At 33.0% G+C, this 14,533-nt stretch overlaps 2 protein-coding genes across 2 annotated transcripts; both read right to left on the bottom strand.

Moving 5' to 3' along the window:
• Positions 1 to 2,138: 2,138 nt before the first annotated feature.
• Positions 2,139 to 10,534, bottom strand: LOC149177734 (uncharacterized). The gene is made up of 4 exons (XM_089421865.1): positions 10,497 to 10,534; positions 8,971 to 10,192; positions 2,961 to 3,339; positions 2,139 to 2,828 (listed from the first exon to the last, which is right to left on the bottom strand). Exons 2-4 carry the CDS (start codon positions 9,282 to 9,284, stop codon positions 2,205 to 2,207), a joined length of 1,317 nt encoding a protein of 438 aa, XP_089277991.1. The 5' UTR covers positions 9,285 to 10,192; positions 10,497 to 10,534; the 3' UTR covers positions 2,139 to 2,204.
• A 1,481-nt stretch (positions 10,535 to 12,015) lies between these two features.
• Positions 12,016 to 14,207, bottom strand: LOC149177733 (uncharacterized). The gene is made up of 2 exons (XM_089420196.1): positions 12,648 to 14,207; positions 12,016 to 12,298 (listed from the first exon to the last, which is right to left on the bottom strand). Exons 1-2 carry the CDS (start codon positions 14,019 to 14,021, stop codon positions 12,275 to 12,277), a joined length of 1,398 nt encoding a protein of 465 aa, XP_089276322.1. The 5' UTR covers positions 14,022 to 14,207; the 3' UTR covers positions 12,016 to 12,274.
• Between the last annotated feature and the right edge of the window lie 326 nt (positions 14,208 to 14,533).

Genomic DNA, 14,533 nt, shown 5'->3' with positions numbered 1-14,533 from the left:
TAAGGACTTACAATAATATTTTAAGCTAATGATGATATGGTATAATTTTGAATTTCAAAATGAAATTAAGGAAACATACCAATAAAATATAAAAATATGTTTACAAAAAAATTAAATACATAATAAATATTTATGCTAATCAAAATACAAATAATATATATTTATGATAACAAAAATACAAATAACTTTATACATATGTGTATTTACCTTACATTTATTTAAAAAATAATAATAATAATAAAAAAGAGAGAAGATATATATATCTATGTATATATATATTTTAATATTTTAATTTATATATTTGATATGGTATTTAATGATAAACATATAATATATTAGATATGTGATTTATTTTATTTAATGATAAACCAATTATATGAAGTTTAGACATTTTTTGATATAGTTTAATTTTTAAAAGGTGGTTTCCATTTTCAACCCCTTGTTATGAGATTTCAACCTAAAACTTGTTAGAGGATTAACACCACATAAAATAATTAATTTATAATTTCTGAATTTGTTTATTAATGGCTAAGAGCATGTGTTTCCTCATAAAAGGTCAAAGGTTCAAAATCAAAGGGGATGCCTTAATAGACTCTACCATTCAAATCTTCGTGTGTATCTTGTCCCACAAACAAGGGGTCTCATACACCAATTTGGTGCCTACCTTGTTTGTGACCTTAAAATTAATAAAATATCATATAAAATTTATTTTTTTAAAATAAATTATTTGTTAATAAATATATAACTATGAGATTAATAAAAAGTAATATTAATTATAAGATTATACTTATGGATTGAAGTAATTAATTTAAAAAAAATAGACTCACCATTCTATTGCGTGATTAATTTTGTAGTATTAAGGATTTTAGGTTTGTGACTTTTCATTATTAATATTTTGTTTGCGCAATTTTATCTTAATATTTTTTATGATTTTATTGGCGGACTTCATCTTAATGTTTTTTGTGTTTGTTTTGGGCAACTTCATCTTAATGTTTTGTGATTTTTTTGGCACAACTTCATCTTAATATTTTGTGTGATTTTGTTTGCGCAACTTCACCTTAATGTTTTTTTTTGTTATTTTCCCTTTAATATGATTTTAATAAAAAAAATTATAATTTTCAAAAAATATAATATATTTTAACAATTTTAATAACATAATTTCAAAATATATTAATTAAACTCAATAAATTTAAATTTATTTTAAAATTAATTTATATATTTTTATTTTAAATAAATTATATTTATTTATTTTTGATATAATTATTATTTTATTATTTTTAATATGAAATTATTTAACCTTACAACTTTTTCCATATACTAAATTTGTGAAATGAAAATAAATATAATAATTAATTTGATATTTAAAATATTTTTTCATTATATTATATTAAGTATCATTTTTCGTTTCATTACTACAATAATATTTAAAATATACTAAATAATATAATTTTTTTATTTAATACTTAAAATAAAATTATCATTATTTAAAATTATTATAGCTTTTATTCGAAATAAAAAATATATTTTACCAATTAAGTTTATTTCTTTAAAATACTGCCCTATAATATAATATTGAATTACATAATGTAAATATGCTGAATGTTATATAAGTGATGGTCATGTTGACGAGAGACATTGAATTAATCATATAATCAATCAACAACGAAAAATAAAAAGTATTGTAGCCATGTATATGATTATGATTATTCAAAAAAGTTTAGATTGAATGAATAATTTAATTTAATATTGAAGGTTAAATTTAAATATTTAAAAATAATATTAATATTTATTTGACTTTTTTATTCAATTATAAATCTAATAAATTGTATATCCAATGATCACAGTCCTGAAAAGTTGTCGTCATGTCAAAACTTGCCCTTTGTTCGGAAATATGTTTTAAAAATGTGAATAGCAGCCAGAGTTGATTCGTATGAACGTTGGTGTGTATTCCAAGTGATTGTGATAACCAGTGCAATTTTGGCAAACTCCATCCTTCGTCAAATGTTGAGTTTTTTTTTTCAGCAATCAAACTCTACGTATATAATAAAAAGCGAACATGCATTTTGGCTGAATCCGCTTAATGAAATTTCATTAAGCCAGTTGTTTGCTACCAAAATAACAATGTTGAGCACCACTAATACATATCAAAACTGTTACATATTTTATTCTCAGAAATAAAATATTCCATGATTGTCATTGCCTCTCTAATTAAGCAGCGCTGGAATATCTCGCTCCATAACTAGGTCTGCAATAATTTTATACATCCTCTGTGTTGGATGTACAGAATCCCAATATATGAATCGGTCCACATCAGGGCAAGATAGACGAGCAGCCTGGCGACACTGTTGTCCGACTTCAGCAAGCCCGGTTCCGCAGCAGCCTCTTGTTACCTCCTGAAATCCGTAATAGAGTGGATTCTGAACTGCCTGCACTGCAATGGTATAAATGTCTGAGTAGACTATTGTAGAGCCAGGGAGAGAGGCCTGTAGATTAGCAAGTGTGGGTTCCCATTTCTGATTGAACTCGTATGAGGCCTCGTTTATTCTTTCGTTGCATGGCCTTCCTGCAAAAGCTAGGTATGTCCTCTCTGGAGGCGAACAACCCAATATGGACAACCCCGCCACTAGCATTTTCCGCGCCCCCAGATTGTAAACTTCATGTATATAGCGAGCGCCCTGGCTGATGAGAAAATCTACATACTGGAAGATAGTGAACTGCGTGGCCCGGTTAAGTCGAAGGTTGCGAGGATTGAAATTAAAATAGCTGACACCAAAATCAGCATTGCCTGTAGCAATGTAGTACAGGGAATCGCTAATAATTCTGGAAGCCTAAATTTCAATTACGCGCCACAGATCTCTACCGTCCAAATTCTACTTCTAATCGACGGTTGACCTTGTGATCCTCATCCGCTGTCACACAGATCAGGAAAACCTGCTTTCTATTTCTATCCGCTATCACACGGATCTGCAATAGCTCGTCCCCGATCGGAGTAGTCTGTCAGGGGATGTCAGGCCCCATTCCCTGACGATCCGAATCTGATTTTTTGTCAGGCCCTGGCAGGGAATGTCAGGATTGCCAAGGAGGGTGGTGGAGAAGCGGAGAAGGAGGGTGGCGGAGTTAGGGGAGGGTGGTGGAGGGCGGAGACATTCTTGGTGGCTGGAGCCGGACAATTTTCCGGACGGTGACGGACAACGGATCATTCTACTGCCTAAGTAGACTACTCCAATGATAAAGGGAGAGATTCGGAGCAGAGTTGCAAATAAATATTCGTTGGATTCAACGGTCACGCTTTTCTGTGACTGATAACTCTGCGAAAAATCACTCGCTTGACTGCCACCTCTGCAAAAAAGCATAACAACCTCTGCAAAAAAGCATAATGTCAGTTCGTTGTCTCTTTCACATTATGTGACAATGTTTAGAGTTTAGGGTAAGGGATAGTTTTTCTTTCTTTATTATAGTCTTATTAACTGTAAGGTGAATGACTCTTTCATCAATATGTTAGGCTACTATGTGTTTTTATAAGAAATTAAAGATATAAGTGTTTTCTGATTTTATAACAAAAATCTTATATATAATTTTTTAAATGTTGTTTAATAGGATTTAAATAAAGATGTTTTAATATTAATAATAACAATTTAAGTTGATGGTGTCATATTGATTTCCTAATAAAAAAATATTTTATGGTTTAATATCTAATGAATTGTAATTTTTTTTATTTTTTATTTAGAAAAAATAAAAAGAAAGTGATTTATTTTATATCACCTTATATTGTATGGTTAATTTGAAAGAGACAATTTTATATTGTATGGTTAATTTGAAGGAGCCATTTTGAAGAGAAACAACTAGTTTTGTGTGTCTTGACTGTCACATGAGGGAGTGCACGATGTGAAAAGATTCACAACAATGATGGGTGTGGGGAGACCATATTGGAATGATTTTTACAGGGAGAGCATCTTGGATTGTGGTTTTTGTTATTCTCGAGTGATATTTAAAGGGATAACATCTTGGATCTTTGTCATTATCGAAGAAAAAACATAAATCACATCATTCTTAAGCGAGCAAAGTATCTTAGATTGAGGTTCAAAGCACTATCCATCATCTTGATGTGGTTAACATTGAAAAAATGTCGACGTTTAAATCTTCAAAGTTTTTCCTATTTTGGTTGGAATCAAGCAATACAATTTTGAGTGAGGTTGTGATTTTTTATAGTTTCAAAAGCATTTTTGAATGACAAGAACATAAATCACATCATTCTTGAGCAAGGAGAGTATCTTAGATTGAGGTTCAAAGCACTATCCATCATCTTGATGTGGTTAACATTGAAAAAATGTTGTCATTTAAATCTCCCAAGTTTTGTCTATTTTGGTTGGAATCAAGTGATACAATTTTGAGCGAGGTTGTGATTTTTTATAGTTTCAAATGCATTTTTGAATGACAGAAACATAAATCACATCATTCTTGAGCGAGGAGAGTATCTTAGATTGAGGTTCAAAGCACTATCCATCATCTTGATGTGGTTAACATTGAAAAAATGTCGTTGTTTAAATCTCCTAAGTTTTGCCTATTTTGGTTCGAATCAAGCGATACAATTTTGAGCGAGGTTGTGATTTTTTATAGTTTCAAATACGTTTTTGAATGACATAAACATAAATTGCATCATTCTTGAGCAAGGAGAGTATCTTAGATTGAGGTTTAAAGCACTATCCATCATCTTGATGTGGTTAACATTGAAAAAATGTCATTGTTTAAATCTCCCAAGTTTTTCCTATTTTGGTTGGAATCAAGCAATACAATTTTGAGCAAGGTTGTGATTTTTTATAGTTTCAAATGCGTTCTTGAATGCATAAAGATTCAATGCCCTGAAAAATCCCTCGAACACTTGGATTATGTAGATTAAACACTCAAAGTTGTGATTCAAACAAATCTCTATTGGATTTCAAGAAAAAATGATCAGAAAATATGCCTGAACAAGAGCCAAAATGTATAAAAGTTTAACTACAGCTAAATAAGCTATTTAGGATGTTTTGGTTTATTAATTACCAATTCAAGGGAGGTGGAGAGCAATTAGATTTAAAATAAGGCCAAAATACACTCTCATCCATAATGACAAAACTTAACATACCTTGGGAAAGGGAATCTCAAAGGGAATTACAAGTGGATACACTAGAAATTGTTTATGTCCCTAGAGGTAGGACATGTTGTTGAAGGATCATATATAGTTCTAGAGATGCACTTGGCATCAATGACCATTGGCGACTTAATCAAGGAAGGTCGTGAGCACAGTTCATTCAACATCACTGCCTTTCCAACTTTCCAACTTTTCTTTCTTCATCCATTATCGTGCCATTTCACTATCCATTTATAAAACGTCAAAGAGTTTGATTTCATCTTCATTCATAACTTTCCTCCTTCTTAGACACTACTTTCATGGATTTTAATAGTTAACATATTTGGCTTGTCATGGGGAGAAGAGGAGAAGCACATATACCATGCATAATAATAGATAATAATTATAATAGGAATCATGACTCAAGGTACATAAGAAACACTAGACATACAATTGTCTTGAGATACTAGGTTGTAGAGGATCTTGAAGTTTGAAAAATTCAAAATGATGCTTGGGCTTACAAACATCCCTTCGGCTTAAGGTGGGGAATGTTGGACATAATCTTTCAAGATTTTTGTCTTGTCAATATAATTGCAAATATTAATAAACGTGGTACAAATATTCGTGGATGTAGTACTCCCATCTGTGATCCATGAACCACATAGAAATAAAAATGACAATTAATGTAAAAGCAACTTTATACAATTGACTTGATATGTTCTGAGTTTCATAAAGCTTCGAATATAGAGAGAAATAAATTGTCAAAACATTTCAATATATTTTGACGAATGATATGCTTTTTCATGTACCTATAAATTGGATTAGAATTACTTTCATCAATTTTTTATAATTACAATTTTAAAATATATTATATTAAATTATTAATTATAATGATATTTAGAGAGAGATTCTTTGGCGAAAATCACATGGAAAATCATTTGTTGACGCGTTTCGAACCAACAAGTGTGGTTCATCATCAGGACAAGTTGAAGAAACAGATCCAGCTGAGCAAGTTAAATAGGCAGAGCAAAGACTCCTGACCAACGGCTAGTTTGACCCAAGGATCGGGGTCAAAAATACTTTATTAGTTTAGTTAGCAGAATTAGGACCAAAATATAAATTGAAGAGTAATTTAGTTTACAAATTTTAATAAAAATTAGTTAAATAATGGACCCTAAAAGCAATATATATAAAATAATTTTATTTAAAATATTAAAAGATCTAACAAAGGGGGAAGGTTAGTTAAAATTATTCAAAATAAAACAAGTAAACAAAAATAAATTATAAATTATAAATTATAAAATACTAAGAAGCGTCGGATAGGTTAGAAAAAATAATAAAATAAATAAATGGATAAATTAAATTAGAAATGAAAAAATAATAAACATATAAATAAATTGGTTAAAAAACATAAAAATAATAATAGTAAATAAAAAAATAATAAAGATAAAATAAAAATAAAAATAAAATAAACAAATCAAAATTAAAAATTATGGAAAAATTAACGAATAAAATAAATAAGTTAGTTAGAAAAATTAGTTAAAAAGTCTGAATAAATAAATAAAATAAAGATAAATAAAATATAGGAGGTTCGTTAAATAAATAAATACATACAGAATAAAAATAATAAAATTAGTTATAATGATATTTTTTTTAAATAAAACCTCAATTTTAGTTTAATCAATTATTTATAATTTCAAATATTAATATAATTATAAAAGCATCCTATTTATATATTTTAAACTTTACTTTCACACATATCTTTAATATATAACTTAAAAACAAGTTAAATAATTTTAAAACGTTTATACATTCTATTTCTTAAAAATAAAAGAAATATATTAATATTTTATTTTATTTTTATAAATTAAAATTGATATAAATATATTTTTATTAAAATAAAAGACAAAATTTATTACTTTAAATTTAATTTAGAATTTATTATTAATTTAAATTAAAAATAAATAAATTATAATATTTTTTAAAATTTAATATTTTACATATTAATTTTTTATAATATATTAAAAATCTCAAAAATATCTACTTTAAATAATAAATTTATGTTAGATGATCCAAAAATAAAATATTATCATAGGTTATAAAGTTGAAACAAAATAATTATTAATTTAAGATATTAAATTAATAATTACTAGCAATTGTCCCAAAAGGTACAAAGAGAGGCCGATAGGATTATTAAATTGGAATTTTTGAATTCTTCTAGAAGAGTTAATTGGTTTGTGGAAAACTTTGTTTTCTTGCACTGGATCATTGTGCAATTACTTTTATTTAGATGTTTTGTTTATATCTATATTACAAGGAACACATTGAATGTCTTATTTCATTTAGCTATCCTTACTAATATACTTTCCGTGCTTTTTCTTGATCAATTTGATGAAATATTCGATTATCCTTTGGTCAAAGTCCTCACCTGCATATTAGTGTACATCCTGATAAGTTCAAAGCTCAAAAGCCAACCAAAAAAGTCAATGATAACCACTGTGTACGTATTCAAATTCATAATGTAAAACTGTGCACGTATTCAAATTCATAATGTAAAATTGCCAGACAAAGTTCAGACAGATTACCTCCAAGATGGGTATCACCGTTTGTAGCCAAAACCTCAAATGCTTCGTTGTCAATAGTCAGAACACTAACATCAAATGTGCCACCGCCAAGATTAAAAACAACAATATTTTTCTCTCCACCCTTCTTGTCCACGCCATAAGTTATTGCCAAGGAAAAATATTTACAAAGCTAATAGTGACATTGTACTTGCAGAGTGATAGTTCTACGTGATACACAATCAAAGTTCTACATCATAAAAATTATGAAAGGCAAACCAAACTGCAAAAGGCCTGAGACCCAGTACTCTGAAAACCAACCAGATCGATACAACCTGAGACCAAGTACTCTCAATACCAACCAGATCGATACAACCTTTTGTATGAGCTGAATATCCATGTATAAGCAATGAAACAATAAAACAAGAACTGTCCGACAAGGTTGCAATTTTTCTTGTAAAAATATCTCCCACTGCAACGAGTTCATAACAGAAATTTAATGGCACTCCCTTGCACTAATAAATTGAGAGGTATGTGGTAAAAATGATACCCCTCATGATTTTTAATTTTTCATTATTAAACATATACAATACAATTAAATCTGGTACAACCTGCCCCATACAATGAAACTCTCTTCAACTAAAATTGATATGTTGTCCATCAAATTTCTACAATCTACAAACAAGTGAACCTTTCACAAAATTCTGCAGTTGCATTCACAAGTACACCCTCTAGTTATCCACAGAAATTTCCTAGCTCCTGAGCTCTGGGTAGTTACTATATTCATGGATAATATTTAGCTTCAGAATAAGTGGCAGGACATACCTGAGTTTAATCTGGGCTCAATCATTTGGGATATCTAATTTCTTTTCTAGTTTATAACAAGGGAAACCTCAACACTTGCCATACGAGACAAGTAGTAGCCAAAAACAGTAGTCGGAGTTGCTAGAATGCCTTAGTGTTCCATTTAAAGAATTAAAGGCTCAGTGAAGGCATTTGAGGTCGTTGGTCTATGTGGGTTGGTCGATGTATGTATACAAATTAATCCCAATTCAACAAGTCCAATTTAACAAGTCGGTGTGCTATGCAAAAACACTGAAACCCAATAAAGAAATCCACGGAAGACCAAGCTAAATATTTCTTGTACATCTTATTCTAAAATATTTCTTGAAATTAACAGTGAAATGAAAATTTTATCTCACTCCTATCCATATTATTTGAAAATTTTATCTCACTCCTATCCATATTATTCCAAAAAAATTCTTGGAAATAGACTATCAAAATAAGGATGGCTATTTTTACCTCGGAATTGAACACCCGCTGGGCTGCCATCTCCATTTCTCATAATCGGAATCCGGTCTTCCATTACCCTTGCAGTTATATCTGTCATCATCATAAGGGCACTGGCCAGCCTGAAAAAGAGGATAGGAATCATCTCGAACCCATGTCCCTGTGAACAGATCACACGTCGTTGCACTTGTTTCGAGATTGAGGGGGACACTGTCAATCATCTCTGCAGCTATTTCTCCATGTGGAGTATCTTCAACGCTTGACACAGTTTCCATAACGTTTCCTCTTATGTCCTCATCATTAACATTGGTATTAGGCATATCCATATTTTCGTCTAAAGTAGAGTAGGCATATCCATATTTTCGTCTAAAGTAGAGTAGGCATATCCATTTTTTACTGCAAGTAGGAGGCCTGCAATACTGCTGAATATAAGTATGAAGCTGAAAGAAGAGGCCATGACCCAAATGGTCTCTTAAATCCACAACGGCAGGCAAAAACTACACCTTTTTTGTTCATGCCAAAATTGCCAACAACTACTTTTCTACTTGAATAATGCCCAAATTTAGTCTAACCACCTTTGCCATGTCAATGATGTTCATGGAAGAATTGACAAACAAGCATTAAAAACAACCAGAAAACATACCGAAATTCATGTTGATCTTCGCATCAACGCCACAATCGTGCATATCAGTAACAGCTATAGGGATGTCCTTATTGTAGGCAGCACAGAGATTACATTGAAAACATAAATTCTATTGTTGTAAAAAATGCTCCAAAACAATAGAAGAGAAACAGAAGACGCGTGAGAGTCTACAAAAATAACTGAAACTCGTTACCATCGCTAATAAAACCTCTGTCATCAGTAACCCTCTTCAAAGCAGAAAAATCGAAGTCTACCCTCTTCCGGGACCTTAGAGGTTTGCTTTTGCTTTTCACAGATATATATAGTTGTTCATGGAAACAAGATCAAAAGGAAGTCTTAAACGACAAAGTAAGAGGGACTTTGTAAACCCTCCTTATAACATTAAGAGATTTCTGTAAGCTCTCCAACATATCGAGCATAAAAAATCTGCAACAAAATGTCTAGGGCTTCATCAATGATCAATGCTTCAAAGTTATAAACGACTCTATGTAGAAGAATTATATAAGAGCTAAATTACAGATGCAGGGTTTTTAGAACTCTCAAAGATGAAGGTGCAAATATTGTTAAATCCACTGGTAAGAATTCCTCAACCTGCAAAGAACACAACAATGATGAGAAAATGAAATTGCAAAAATAAATTGAGAGTAATTATCAAATGCCAAAGAAGAGGGGAATGGAGCAAATCAAAGGTCTGATTCCCTCAAAGAAAAACACTGCAACCCCATTTGCAAATGGTAAGGCCTTCGGACATTTCAATGCGCAAAAAACTGAACCCTTCTTTTTCCTGCTCATAATTCAGAAAAATACTCAACTTCTTCCGTTTTAATACACAAAATCTTCCATTTTAATACACAAAATCAAGACATATAACAGATGAACACGATATAGCCCTAACCTGTTGATTCGAAATCCACGAGTCTTCCAGATCGATGGTAGTATTCCACTGAAATTATAAGTTTAAATCAATGTTTGAGGCATTAAATCTTCTACATAAACTCACAAACAAACCACACAAAAAGTTGAAATGTGAAAGATCTAAGATTTTACCTTTCAGAGGACATTTTCACTTCAGGAACCTCTGATTAAACTTGAATTTATGCAAAATAGAACAGCTTGTAAAACCTTAACCGATACCAAATTTGACAATCAAACAAGCATTAAAAACAACCAGAAAACATACCAAAATTCATGTTCATCTTCGCATCAACGCCACAATCGTGCATATCAGTAAGAGCTATAGGGATGTCCTTATTGTAGGAACAATCTCAAAAGATTGCATGTCAGCCAAAAATGGCTTGACTTAAAATATAACAAGAGAACAAATACAATTGACATTGAAGCATCTCCATCCAAATACCACAACTGTAGTTGAATCAATGTGTTTCTTATAATGGAGAAAACAAGGGATCTATCATGAATCAAATTGTGTTCTTATAGTAGAGAAAACAAGGGATCTATCTTATTTGTGAAAAGCACTCACCATAATGCCCAACTTTCTGACAGAATTAAGTCTTCTCGTTTCATGACACATGTACACACTTGGCTCACAAAAGTTTGAACGATCCATAATAATCTATATCTAATCTATATCTACCAGAAACAGTTGCAAAAATGAAAAATCATCCTGACGTCACTTGTAATCCTAGACTCTGACTGTATTTGTAACTATCACATGCCACGTACCAACACTAATTCTGAAGGGTTCACCCATAATAGTAATACTTTAGGTGACATCACGTAATTACAGAAAACTATCTTTAAGCATCTTGAACCCAAATGTCTATAGGTCTTGTGTGAATTTCATGATAGGTGCAACAAAATATATAAGAGTTCAATTTTGCAACAGTTAACGGAGGTTTTGCAATTTTTATTTAGGTAATGGAGGATTTTGCAATTTTTATTCAGGTGTAAGCAAGACTAATATGATTTCACTAAATTAGACAAGAACAACAAATCTTTTTGCTTATGACTGCTTTCAGATTAGCATTTACGAATGCGGTCTCCATTGAGCTATTAAAATAATAATAATAAATAAATAAATCATTATTTTTCCTTTTTTTACTATGAAATTATATTGTGAAAAATTTCATAATGCAAATTTTGTTAGCTATTAAAGCAACTCCAACTTGGATCCACACAGAGTCGAACATCACCAACTCAAGCTGCCTTCTATAGGAAATGATACACGAGAGCAAATTCGGATATTTTGGCAAGGAGAACTGTCAGCAGTTTTCTACTTTGAACTCCAGCATGACAGACTGTTCCACACTTGATTCAAGCAGTCCACGTTCAGAAGATTTTCAGACCCCAAAATCAGAAGATATGGGTCCATGTCAGGACCCCAACTACAGAGTCAAGAGAGTATTATGTACTTCATGGAAATTGAGTACCCCTTAGGTTAGCAGAAGCTGGGAACAGTTCCCTCTAAGCAGGGAGAAAATGATGAGAACTTGCACCTAGCTTTATGCTTTTCGCCTTTAGCTTTAATTCTAACAACTTCAAGATGACTTGTTACGCATGCACTATAGACTCATCTTCCCAAAATGTTATACGCTTTGTAGTGTGCATATAGATTTTATTCACATGTAATGAAAAGTGCACAGCACATGCATAATTGTGCCTACTTTTTGTGTGGCCTCTGATGCCCTGTGCATTTCTGCCCATGAGCACACATCACTTGATAATCAAATCAACCACCTAAAGGGCATAAAAGGTAATGAAATTATATATGGCAAGCTTGTGACGTCTAAAAGGCAAAGAACACAACATTAAAAATCGCTCTACTTCAGTGATGGAAACAAAGCTCTGCCGCTGATGAGAAATAACAATAAGCAACAACATTATAAGGGTAAATTACTGTCAACATATTCACAGAACTTTAAAGACTTGAGACAGAAAAAAATAGAAAAGTGAAATGGGAGGTTTATATGCCATTCCTATTGCACTGTCATCAAATAAGAAAGGAAGCGTTTCTTAGAGGATATCTATATCCAGATTCCAAACAAGACACACACGAGAATCAAGCATCAAGAATCTGTTTTCTTACCTTGTGGAATCGAGGGACAATTGACCTATTTTCATTGCAATATTTATCTCGCGAATCGTGATCACTGGACGGTTGGTTTTCTCCACCAAACCTGCCAGTATCTTCTTTATCAAAATCCTGATATCTACATCCAGTTAAATTTGAGAAGTGTTTTCCTTGCCGCCTTCTTTCAATCCTAGACCTCTGGTTTCCATCAGAAAGAGCAACCCCGTGGAATTGTCTTTGAGATTTTTCCATTTGTGATGCTGGAACAGAATGCAAATTGCTCCCAGAAGAGGAACGGGGATTTTCCAGTTCAGAGGTAACTGGTTGACTGCAAGATGCATCATCAGATATCCTACTAAGGATATGCTTTTTCAAGTCGTCATTAAATTTGCAGTGACCAAATTCATTCACCTCCAAAGCAGATAAATGATCAGTAATGGTTGAGAATGAATCAGAAACACCAGATTGCTTTTGATCCTTGGTTTGTGACTCTTTCATATCCCATTCTTGCTCAATTTCCCCGCATTTCTCAAAGTCATCCCGATGCCTGTATATACCTCTTCCTCGAGATTTCAAAGAGTGATTCCCCATGCCCTCTCCATTTGCAATAACTTCCACTGACTGTTTGCCCGTTTCCCTGGCATGCCTTTCTTTGATCACCCGTTGTGCTGTTCCATTTCTGATGTCATCCTTTCCAATTATATCTGATTGGCCATCTCTGATGCGCCGGGCAATACTTTGGTTACTGTTCCTTTCGATTTGCACATAGGATTTAATTTCTGGTCCCTTTTTCCTGTCATCTGTATCAAATGTATTTGCAATGGGAGAAGTAGATTTTTGGTTGCGCACAACATTTCTACTTTCTTTATCCAAACCTCTTTTATCCTTTATAATCACTTGCTCAGAAGATGGAGTGGATGCTCCTCTCGAAACTCTGGGCTGATCAACTAATCGATTTGATGGATGTCCTTTCCAAGGCAGTCCTTCCTCTGGAACTGTTTTATTTCCTGAGACTTGTTTACTTGAGGAAGGCCTACAAGGAAACCGCACAGCACCTTTACCCTGTAGGTTGCATGGAAGCTCGGCATTGTTAAGGAAAATATTTCCTGATTGCAACTCTAACATCTTTTCACTGCGATCACGTTCAGACTGGCATACCACTGAGCCAAACATCAAGTTTCCATCTCTGCTGAATGGCTCTTCAGCTACAGCTGACCATGATTGACAGGGCACTGATCCAGTTTGACAAGATGAATTTTGGTTTTCATTCACAGGAAGATAGCAAGCATTTGAGCTTCCCCCAACGCACTTTTGGTTCCTATTCAGAGCAAAATCCCCAACATTTAGGTTTGCACTCCCAACACACTTTTGGCTTACAATTTCATTCATAGTAGCATTGCCTCCTGTACTATTAAGCTTATGATGTGCACCAAAACTGCCCAGCAAAAAACCGTTTTCTTCAGAAAGCCCTTGCAGGTGTTGGAAAAGGTCAGCCCCGTTCCCATACGACTGCGGCCAATGTTTCTGCTGGTGCAAAACATCACCAGTGAATGTGGGCCCATGTTGATGATGATTCGCTACCCCTTACTGCCACTGAACACTAGCCGACGCTGCGATTGGGGTTGGGGCTGAGGATCATGAGACCAAGTTGGTGGTTGTCCTCCGCTCTCACCTCCTGCCCCCAGTGGCGGCCTCAGCGAACTCAGTGTCATCCAAGGAGCCTCGAGCACCCGGGAGATACCCAAATGGTTATTCTCATTGAAAGGGGAACCGGATGGAAACCCTCTCTGCAAAATACCTTCGAAGCTGAGACATACAGAGTTGTCTCCGACGGCAGTGGTAGGCGGAGAAAATCGCGGACAAATCTCCGAACGCAGAACAGGCAGGCGGAGAAAGCGCGA

The sequence above is a fragment of the Pinus tabuliformis genome, chromosome 4_1, assembly GCF_031772625.1.
Source record: "Pinus tabuliformis cultivar Carrire ecotype Pingquan chromosome 4_1, CPIR1, whole genome shotgun sequence".
NCBI classification, from domain to species: Eukaryota; Viridiplantae; Streptophyta; class Pinopsida; order Pinales; family Pinaceae; genus Pinus; species Pinus tabuliformis.
The sequence above is the reverse complement of the archived record's forward strand: the minus strand, read 5'-3'. Positions and strand labels throughout refer to the sequence as shown.

Coding starts and splice junctions, on each gene's coding strand:
- LOC149177734 (XM_089421865.1), bottom strand. CDS start 9,284: ATGGATATGCCTAATACCAATGTTAATGATGAGGACATAAGAGGAAAC. Junction 3,340..8,970: donor AGCGGGTGTTCAATTCCGAG/GTAAAAATAGCC, acceptor GCTTTTTTGCAG/AGGTGGCAGTCAAGCGAGTG. Junction 2,829..2,960: donor GGACGAGCTATTGCAGATCC/GTGTGATAGCGG, acceptor ATTGAAATTTAG/GCTTCCAGAATTATTAGCGA.
- LOC149177733 (XM_089420196.1), bottom strand. CDS start 14,021: ATGAATGAAATTGTAAGCCAAAAGTGTGTTGGGAGTGCAAACCTAAAT. Junction 12,299..12,647: donor TTGTCCCTCGATTCCACAAG/GTAAGAAAACAG, acceptor TATGCCCTTTAG/GTGGTTGATTTGATTATCAA.